General features: G+C 51.0%; 1 protein-coding gene and 1 gene segment (V, D, J or C); both read left to right on the forward strand.

Annotated features, from left to right (window-relative positions):
• Nucleotides 1-2655: 2655 nt before the first annotated feature.
• LOC102250896 lies at nucleotides 2656-3125 on the forward strand (the record flags this gene model as incomplete). The annotated part of the segment is given in 2 exon segments: nucleotides 2656-2730; nucleotides 2812-3125. Coding segments are annotated over 2 exon segments (360 nt in total), but the record flags the coding sequence as incomplete, so codon positions are not given.
• Nucleotides 3126-8231: 5106 nt separating this feature from the next.
• Nucleotides 8232-8713, forward strand: LOC102251188 (putative V-set and immunoglobulin domain-containing-like protein IGHV4OR15-8; the record flags this gene model as incomplete). Its single annotated transcript, XM_005881882.2, has 2 exons — nucleotides 8232-8307; nucleotides 8390-8713. Coding segments are annotated over exons 1-2 (370 nt in total), but the record flags the coding sequence as incomplete, so codon positions are not given.
• Between the last annotated feature and the right edge of the window lie 2311 nt (nucleotides 8714-11024).

Here is an 11024-nt window from a genome sequence, read left to right on the forward strand (position 1 = left end):
AAAGGCAGGAAGTGGCTGTGTGTCAGATCTGGTTGACTTCTCATCTGTGCCCTTCCTGTCACCATGTCCCTGATGGTTGCTCTCTGGGTTGACAAGGAAAACATTGTAGAGATTCCTGTATCCTCACTGAGAGTGCCGTCCCCCATCCTCTACGCAGTGCTGAGCGTGGAACACGGAGTCCAGAACCCAAACCTCACCTGAGGGTTACCAGCCCCTAGCTCTGCGCCTGTAGGAGCCCTTTGGGGTCAGTTACCCGCTTGCCTCTCACTGACATGGCTATGCATTGAGGTGTCAGGTCGGACCCGGTGGGCATTGCCTCTCTGTGAGCCTGGAAGCTCCCACCTCTCTGTGTGCCCCAAATGAGGCAGGAAGCCCTGCTGGGCCTCTTCCTACTGAGTCTCAGAACCTGGTTTCAGGGGACGTGTCCCAACACCTGTCCTGCTTCCCCTAGAGAATCCACCTTGATCCTGAGAACCTGCTGAAGGGAGACATGGTCCCATCCACCTCTGCTGTGCCTCCAGCTTCGCCGCCACCACCCCATCCTCACCCTCTGTCCTCTGCCGCCCACAATCTCACACCATGGGTCCTAAACAGGACATACAGTATGGCTGCTGCTGCCCTCACCTTCCCGCCCTGGTAGGTTTTGCCTTAAATGCACACCCACACCATCCTCTCATGTCCATCTCTTGTGCCAGCCCCTCCCTTAGACCCAGGGCCAGGGCCACTCAGCCTTCCTGCTGAGCCCACATGTAGGGTCCACATATGATGTCAGGTCATGGGGGCCCCTCCTGAGTCAGGTGGAGACACAGCTGAGCACTGAGCTCAGAGCACCTCCAACAGCTCACACCTGTGCTGAGGCAACCTCCAGGTGCCCATGAGCTGCAGAGCATCGTGGTGGACAAGCCCGTGGCCACTGGGGTCAGAAGGAAGAGAGGGACAGTCTGGGGCCTGGTCACCTATGATGTTGCCAACGTCTCGCTGACCAGAACCCAGTACACAGAGAACTCTGTGAATCCTAAAAGTGCAGGGACAGCCCAGCCAGCATGCCGGAAGCGGTCCGTCCTTGCTGCTTGACACAGTCACTGCAGGGAAGAAACATCTACACAGCATATGTTTCAAGGGACCTGGCGTATATGACATACTGTTCTTAATATGTTTGCTCCCTTTCTTGGCGCTATGTGTTTTAACCAAGGTCACCTCTCCAAGAAAGGTTGTTTCCCCAGGTAGGGATTTTCCCCTGAAGTTAGGGAGGGAATAAAACCCCTTAACTAAGTGCTAGGCAGGTAGTTAATCACTTTAACTACGAACAATCACACTTAAGCTACATAATCTTTACTCCCTGGAATGGAGATAAGAAATGCCCTAACCTTTGCAATAGAAATTGATAGGATTAAAATCAACTGGTATAAATACAGATGTAATAAGACAATAAAACAAAGAACCTGGCTGGAGAACCTAGCAAGAGAACCTGTACACAGAACTTGGCTGGAGATCCTGAAGGGAGAACCTCGCTATGCTGATCAACTGAATGCTGCCTCTGTGTCATTCCTTCTTCGCCAACTCTGTCCACACCTATGGGAACCCCTGGACCTGCTGGGGTTGGACCCCAACACCAGCATGAATCAGTGGTTGAGTGATGACCTATGAACCAGGAGGTCACGGTTGATTCCTGGTCAGGGCAAATGCCCAGGTTTTGGGCAACATCCTCAGTGTGGGGCATGCAGGAGGCAGCCAATCAATTATTTGCTCTCATCTTTGATGTTTTCCTCTCTCTCTTATTCTCCCTTTCTTTCTAATAACTATTTTTAAATATTTAAATGAATAAATTAAAATGTTGTGGGTGTAATTAGCAGTATGGGTGTATACGAGAGGAAACTGGTCAATGTTTCCCTCTGTCCTTCTCTCTCTCCTTTGCTTTCCCTCTAAAAATCAATGAACACGTCCTCAGGTGAGGACAAAGAAAGAAGATCCAGCCTGGCTCGGGTTGCTCAGTGGTTGAGCGTCGACATAGGAACCAAGAAGTCACTGGTTTAATTCCTGGTGAGGACACATGATGGGGTTACGGTCTCCATCCCCAGTGGGGCCCATGCAGGAGGCAGCCAATCAATGATTTTCTCCTGTATGTTTCTTTCTATCCCTCTCCTGTACTCTCTCTCTAAATATCAAGAAAATTATATATTTTTTAAAATATCTGTATCTATGTCTATCTCTATATCTATATCTATAACTATAACTATATCAATAACCACATCTCTATCTCTATATCTAAATATTATCTATATCTACATCTAGTCTATATCTATATCTATAACATCTATATCTATATCTATCCCAGCAGAGGCACATTGATTTCATTCCTAAAAACTCACTGATTGTTCCCACATCCTACTTCCTGACCACCTCCTGCAGCATAGCCCCTGGTGTGGAAGGAGAGATCCCTGGACACGGTGACCAGGACACCAGGGAGGGCCTGGTTCTCTGAGGGCACAGTCAGCACCTCCTTCCAGGAGAAGCCCCAGAGACCAGGACCTCCCTCACCTCTTGCCCTTTGTATGTGATGACACCTCCCATATGCAAATGCCCACAAGGCCACCACACACACACAGAGTTGGCGTCCACTTAAATTCAGGGCCTCCTCACCTTGGAGAATACTTTCTGAGGGACGAGGACCTCACCTGCAAGACATGACTCCCATGTGGCTCTTCCTCTTCCTGCTGTCAGCTCCCAGATGTGAGTGACTCAGGGCTTAGACGTGAGGAGATGGGGATCCTGCATCTGAGCCCAGGACTCACTGTGTTCTCTCTGTCCCAGGTGTCCTGTCCCAGGTGCAGCTGCAGGAGTCGGGCCCAGGACTGGTGAAGCCCTCGCAGACACTCTCCCTCACCTGCTCTGTCTCTGGTTACTCCATCACCAGTGATTACTACTGGAGCTGGATCCGCCAGCCACCAGGAAAAGGGTTGGAGTGGATAGGGAGCATACGCTATGATGGTAGCACTTACTACAGCCCCTCCCTCAAGAGCCGAACCTCCATCTCCAGAGACACATCCAAGAACCAGTTCTTCCTTCAGCTGAGCTCCGTGACCACCAAGGACACAGCTGTGTATTACTGTGCAAGAGACACAGTGAGGCGAAGTCAGTGTGAGCCCAGACACTAACCTCCCTCAGGAAGATCTCTGACCACCAGGGAGCGCTCAGGGTCCCTGAACACATGGACCATCCTGGCAGCAGGTGCAGCTGGACGTTTGGGCTGGTTCCTGTGTGGTTTCCTCTTCATATCACAGTTTCCCTCAGGGAACCTCTGGATCCTGATTCTGCGCTGATGTCTGAGTCTCTGAGTTAGAAAGTCTGTTGTAAAGAGAGACAACTTTCTCATGTAAACAAAAGTAGAGAGTCTTTTTCATACACACTTGTGCCATAATGAGTTTTATCATCAAATCACTGACCCACATCACCTGAATCTAACAAGAGGCTCCAATGACCCAACAGTGCAGCTCCCCTGAATGCTGGACCGTGGGCCCCACATGTGTGTGAACCCAAAGCTGCAGAAGAAGGACCCACAGGGTGACAGTCCTGGTCTTGTCCTCATGCTCACAGCACCCAGAGGAGTGGACACCATTCAGAAGCAGAGGCACGGCAGCTGGTACAGATGTTCATGACACACCCACACACCAAGGGGACGTGGGACGGTTATTATGCTCCTGATTGAAACCCCTGAGAAGCACAGGAAAGATCACTAAGCAAGTCACACCTGCTTGGATGGAGACTGGAAAGGAGACAGGCGCAGGGCTTTTATTTAGGCGAGGTGGTGGGGTAGAGGGAGGAATTCTGCCTCCAGGGGCTTGCGTGGTTCCAATCTCCCAATTATTTCTACAAAGAAAACTATGGCCTAGTCCCTTGCGCCTGCGCACTGCTTTCCCTGTGGCCCCTGCAGTCCCAGGCCCAGGGAAGCTGTCCAGTGAACCAACCCCTCCTCAAGGACCTGCCACCAGCTGGGCAGCAGCCACCGGCTCACCCCTGCTGTTCCCTCTTGGTCCTCACGTTGTCATGGGCCAGAGCAGGACCAAGCACTTCAAGAGACCTCAGTTCTCCCTCCAGCGACTGTGAGGCCCATTTGGCAGCAGCAGAGAAAGGGACTGAGCAGGAGGAGGCAGAGCTGCTGGAAAAGCTCCAGACCCAGAGCCCAGGTCCCCAGTGTGCATGCTTGTGACTGGCCTGGCTGGTGCAGCAGCAGCTGGTGCTACTGGACCCGGGCACCTGGTGGCCTGGACCCCTGCACCCTCCGCCTCTGGCCGCTGCTGCTGGACCCCAGCCTGGCAGTGAGGGAGAGGTGGCAACGCCTCAGGAGTCTCGGTCCTTTGGAGGCTTTGAGATTTGTGAGGACATGATGACTGCGGGTCCCATGACCCGGGTCTCACTGCTCCCAGAGGGCAGTGCTGGTGGGTTCAGACGCGGGGCCTCCATGGAGGAGAAAGAGCAGAACAGAAACCCTGTGAGAACATGGCCACAGGGCCGCACCCGCTGCGGAAGGTGTGTGAGCGCAGTGATGTAGCAGCGTCTGTGCTCAGCACAGAGGGCGTTTGGAGATGGTGAGACCCTGTTTGGGTGGGTTTCCCCCAGGGGACCTGGCTGCTGCAGGAGCATGTTGTCTGCGGGCGGTACCGGGGGTCCCCCAGAGCTACTGGAAGCGTTGGGGGTGCTGCATGGCGCGGACTGGAGGCAGCACGCTGTCTCCTGGGGGTCCCTGGACCATGTCCTGTAGGATCCGCTGGGGCGGCGCAGTGTGGAACCAAAAGGACATGTTTCCGTCCAAGAGCCGAGCGGTAATCATAAGCGCCTCCCAAGGGCTCATCTGAAGTTTTGGAAACAGACGCGGGCACAGTGGTCACTCAGAGGCAGGAGGCCGAGATGGAGATGGAAACCACCCTGGAGGCCGAGGAAAGGCTGCAGAAGGCGAAGGGCGGGGTCTGACCTCAGCAATGAGATGGAGGAGGCTCCTCCTGAGAGAAGGGTCAGAAGGAAAAGGTGCATCTGGGACTGACTTCCGCCCGCTCCCCAGGAGCCCAGAGGCCCAGCGCTGCTGAGGGCGCAGCAGACCCGCTGCAGGTCCTCTCCCTGAACCACACCTGCGTCTTTGGGCCTGGTTGTATGTTGACTGCGGTCGACCAGATGTCCAGGCCCGGACGATCTCTGGCTGGGAAGTGGGATCACTGTGTCAAATAGGAGTTCCATTTTTAACTTTTAGATGGAAATTCTATACAGTTTTCCATAATGCTGCCCCAGTCTGCATTGCTAATGGACCAAATAAACTGATGAACAAAAATAGACCCAGAGACACAGAAGCATGAACAGACCATGGAACCTCAGAGTGTAGGGAGGGGAGGGTTGCTGGGAAGAGATCAACCAATGAACTTGTCTGCATATATTCCTAACCCATGGACACAATGAGTGGTGAGGGCCTGGGGAGGGAATGGGGAGAAAGGGGGGACCTATGTAATACTTTCAACAATAAAAATTAGAAAAGAGAGAGAGACAACCTCCTGTTCACTATCCTGGCATCCAGGACCCACCTTGCTCTCTCCCACCTCCATGTCATCCCTCACCTTCTCTCCTTAACTTCAAATACACAAACCCAGCTGCAAACAGTTATTCTCCAGAGCATTTGAGGTCTTGCTCACCAACAGTTGTCAACACTTTGGCTGGAATAAAATCTTATAAAACATTCTCTTCATGTTTGGACAGTTCTTACATCAACGTGTTGTCTTTATTTAATTTACCACATATGTTCATTCAGGTTTCTTCCCCGTGTGGAGAGGGAGGTGCACACAATTATTAAAAACTTGCTACCTCCACATGATGTTGGTGGTGACTCTAAAGAGTTCACACCCTTTGGTGTGGGGATGATGCTCCAAACACTGAGAACCACCAGCCAGGGTTCCATTTGTAAATGCTGGAAATTTTCCCCCTTTGAGAGGCTGGGAAATATGTCTTTTGCACAGGAACAGCAGGGAAGTTAAGAGAAATGTGTGCTTTCAGGAAGCAGCTGTGTGCTTCTGAGAGGGGCAGCAGGTTTGAGACTGAGGCTGTGGACACAGCATCTAGCCCAGCCTCTCCTGCCTCCTCACATGTAGAGGTTCCAGTTTTGTGGAGGATCTGATTGAGGAAAATAACAAGGAGAATCTTTCATCTTCAAAATAGAAGCATCATCCAATGCATATTCTTATTCCCAAACCCCAGAAAGGCAACATGGCCCACGGCCAGTGAAGGAGAGTGAGAGGAAGCCACATCCACCTGCCTTTTATGCAGCACCTCTGGGTCCTCCTCAAAACCCCAAGGAAGGAGGACTCTCAATCCTGGAAGCTGCCCCCCAAGGAATGGGGTCAGAGTGACGGGTCTTGGGAAAGGAGGGAGGGGGGTCAGGACGGGATCCCTTGTGGCCAGTGTCCTCGAGTCCTTTCCCATCTGGGGCCGCCCCTAGGATGACAAGGTCAGGCATGCAGCCCAGGGTCTCAGCTGCACCTTATATGCAGACTCCATGCAAATGGGGCTCTCCTCCTGCTCATAAAAGGGGGCCCTTGCCGGGCATGTTGGGGAGACACCCAGAACCCAAGCACCTGAGACAGGACCCCAGCAGCTCCACCATGGACTTGGTGCCAAGCTGCGTTTTCCTCCTGATCATTTCTCAAGGTCCATCTCAGGAGTGGGGAGCGCTGAGACCTGTGCCTGTCCCGGTTGGTGCTTCCATGTGATTCTCAGTCCACCTTGTGTCTCTGTGTTTGCAGGTGTCCAGTGTGAGGAGCAGCTGGTGGAGTCTGGGGGAGGCCTGGTGCAGCCTGGGGGGTCTCTGAGACTCTCCTGTGCTGCCTCTGGATTCACCTTTGATGACTATGCCATGCTCTGGGTCCGCCATGTCTCATACATTAATTGGAATGGTGGTAGCACATACTATACTGCGTCTGTGAAGGGCCGCTTCACCATCTCCAGAGACAACGCCAAGAACATGCTGTATCTGCAAATGAGCAGCCTGAGAGCCGAGGACACGGCCGTGTATTACTTTGCGGGATACACAGTGAGGGGAAGTCAGTGTGAGCCCAGAAACAAACCTCCCTGAGGAAAATAGCAGGGCTGGACTGCAGGGGGCGCTCAGGACACCAGGGTGGGGCTAGGACCAGCACAGGGCCCAGACCAGGAGCAGATGGAGTTAAAGAAAGATACCATTTCCTGCTCCATCTTAAATTAATTTTGCACGAGGCAGCCAACCAATAATTCTCTCTCATCATTGAAGTTTCTATCTCTCTCTCCCTTCCTCTTTAAAATCAATAAAACGAATTTTAATAAAAAAATAAATACATACTAAAAAATGTTGCAGATTTGATGTGCAAAACAGTCATATATTGGAGGCAACTGATCAATATTTCTCTCTCACATCAATGTTTCTCTCTTAAGTTCTCTCTCCTTTACTTTTCCTCTAAAAATGAATGAATATATCCTCAGGTGAGGATAAAGAAAACAATACCTATATCTATACCTTTATGTACATCTACAAATTCATCATTTTTATCTCTATATCTATCTCTACATCTATATCTATAAAACAATGAACATATTCTTACGTGAGAATAAAGAAAATAAGATCAATCTATGTCTATCTCCATATCTATTTCTATGTCTAAATCATCTGTAACAATAAAAGCATAATATGCTAATTAGACAGGATGTCACCCTAGATGAAGCTGCAGAGAAGGCACGGGCCAAGCCCTTAGCACGAACTTTGTTCATCTAGCCTCCAGTATATCTATATCATCTATATCTATATCTATATCTATATTTATATCTATATCTATATCTATAACTATATCTATATGTATATCTATATCTATATCTATATCTATATCTATCTATATCCATGGAAAAGGAGCCCCAATGATTTTTATCCCCAAAGGAGTCACTGATTGTACCCACATTCTACTTCCTGACCACCTCCTGCAGCATAGCCCCTGGTGTGAAAGAACGGGTCCCTGGGCACGGTGACCAGGACCCCAAGGAGGGCCTGGTTCTCTGAGGGCACAGTCAGCACCTCCTTCCAGGAGAAGCCTCAGAGACGGGGACCTCCCTCACCTCTTGCCCTTTGTATGTGCAGACACCTCCCATATGCAAATGCACACACAGCCACCAGACACACACACAGTTGGCGTCCACTTAAATGCAGGGCCTCCTCACCCTGGAGAATACTTTCTGGGGGACGAGGACCTCACTTGCAAGACATGACTCCCATGTGGCTCTTCCTCTTCCTGCTGTCAGCTCCCAGATGTGAGTGATTTAGGGGCTTAGACATGATGAGATGGGGACCCTGCATCTGAGCCCAGGACTCACTGTGTTCTTTCTGTCCCAGGTGTCCTGTCCCAGGTGCAGCTGCAGGAGTCAGGCCCAGGATTGGTGAAGCCCTCGAAGACCCTCTCCCTCACCTGCTCTGTCTCTGGATTCTCCATCACAACCAGTAGTTACTGCTGGCATTGGATCTGCCAGCCCCCGGGGAAGGGACTGGAGTGGATTGCAAAAATATGTTATGAGGGGAGCACTTACTACAGCCCCTCCCTCAAAAGCCGAACCTCCATCACCAGAGACATGTCCAAGAACCAGTTCTCCCTGCAGCTGAGCTCCGTGACCACCGAGGATACAGCCGTGTATTACTGTGCGAGACACACAGTGAGGGGAAGTCAGTGTGAGCCCAGACACAAACCTCCCTGAGGAGACAGCAGGGCTGGGCTGCAGGGGGCGCTCAGGACACCAGGGTGGGGCTAGGACCAGCACAGGGCCCAGACCAGGAGCAGATGGAGTTAAAGAAAGATACCATTTCCTGCTCCATCTTAAATTAATTTTGCACGAACACTCAGCCACAGAGCTCACAGAAAGACCTTTCCTAGGTCTAGTTTTAGGTATTGTATTTGTAAACAAAAAAGGGGGCTCTGTCCTTAATCTCACAAAACTCAGTGACTGACAGGACCCTCACAGGAGGCTCTGATCACACATCCTACCTGGGCAGTCCTAGGTGTGGGCACGCCCAGGCCTATGACTTCTTTACTGAAAGGCTCATCTTTGCCTTAAGCACTTCGTCCATTGTTCCTGTGCATCTGGGTTAACACACCTTTGACATCAGCATGACCACTCTCAGGAGAGCACGTCTTGGCCATCTGTGTGTCCACTTTGGAGGCTTACCTATGAGGCCCTTTGCCCATTTTTCAATTGTGTTGTTTTCTTCCTTTTGTTAAGTTGTATGAGTTCCTATACATTTTGTAGATTAACCCCTTATCTGACGTACCCCTGCTGTTGCAAATGGTAAGAGTTCTTTCTTTTTCATGGCTGCATAGCATTCCATGGTGTAGATGTACCACATCAACATGTTGTCTTTTCTTCATTTACAACACACGTTCATATACGTTTCTTCCCCGTGTGGAGAGGGAAGTGCACACAATTATTAAAAACCTGCTACCTGGGCAGGATGAGTTCAAATGAGTTCACAGGTGTTGGGGATAAGACAAGTTTGCTGTTGGTTGTCATGGACGTAAGTGTCCCGTCTTTTTCCAGCCCAGCAGGCATGACTGGCTGGTTGAGCATTAACCTATGAACCAGGAGGTCACGGATAAATTCCTTGGTCAGGGCACATGCCCGGGTTGTAGTCTTGATCCCCAGGAGTTTGGGGGCAGGAGGCAGCCAATCAATGATTCTCATCATTGATTTTCCCATAGCTCCCACTGGCCTCCTCTTTGGAGTCAAGGAAAGTGTATAAAAAAGGAGAAGGAAAGAAAGGAGGCCTCCCCAGCTGTGCTGTCTCCCCCTATGACACTCTGGCAGGTTCCCCTGCTGGTTGAATAGGCATAAAATCCACAACATAAATGAACCACTTTGAAGTCATTGACATGAGAACCTCTAAGCCTGTGGAAAATATTTTTTAAGAGTTTATTTGAGCCAAACTTGATAACCTGAACAGTGAGCCCAGCTTTTTCTGTCCCCGGGATCGGGTGTCACCAAGTCCAAGAATGAAATCAGGGACCAGAAGATTTAAGCAAAAGTGTGGAGCATTTACTACAAGAAGATTCAGGCTCCCCGCACGGGGAGGGGCCCACTAATGGGCTGCTCCTGAAGCCTGTGGTCTCGGGTGTTTATGTGCCACCAGCCTGCTCTGTGTCTACCCGTGTGCCCACCTGATTGGCCCCTCATTGTTCTTGCCCAGCAAGGGACCTGCATGTCCCCTGTTCCCTTGTGTGCGTTCACCTTACTGTCGCAGGGCCTCCCTAGTTTCCCAGGCCTCCCGCTCTGAGTCCAGAAACATTCTGTTATGTCTGCCTGGTTGGTCCCTGTGGTTAGGCTGCTGAGACAGCCCTGTCTGCCCTGCCTACCCTCCACCTTCCTTTGTTTCCCATGGACCCTGCCCTGTCTGCCTGCCCATCAAGCTCACTCCCCTCAAAGCCACCCCTTCTGGACGTGTGTCTGGGGTCCTCCAGGAACAGGAAGCTCATCTTCCTAAAACACAGGGGCTCCTCACAAACACCAGAGTCACTGCTCAGCCCGAGCCCCTCCTCCTGCCTCTGCTGGCCTGGGATGGGCGCTGGCCCCTCTGTTTTCTCTGTTGATAGTAGATTTCCAGGCCGTTGCTCTTCTCCCTTCTCATTCTCTGTTTGTTCAAAAGGAGTCACTGAGCAGAAGGGGAAGAAGCAAAATGGTGGCGTAGGCAGCTCCAAACTCTTGTTCCTCCACAAAAACATCAAAAAACAAACCAAAACTATCAGAACTGGCATCCGTCGGACTCTCAAAAACAATCAGAGACCTGCAGCCACTGAGCGAACCCCGAGTCAAGTACATGCTACTCAGAAAGGAAAGGACCCCGGCTGTTGTGGTTCAGGGGTTGTGTTGGCCCAGGAACCACCAGGTTATGGGTTTGATACTGCATCAGAGCACACGCCCTGAGTTGCATGACCAAAACCCAAAAGGAAGCATGCAGGAGGCTGCCAATCAATGATTCTCTCTCA

This window comes from Myotis brandtii, unplaced genomic scaffold, assembly GCF_000412655.1.
Source record: "Myotis brandtii unplaced genomic scaffold, ASM41265v1 scaffold6924, whole genome shotgun sequence".
Taxonomy (NCBI): Eukaryota; Metazoa; Chordata; class Mammalia; order Chiroptera; family Vespertilionidae; genus Myotis; species Myotis brandtii.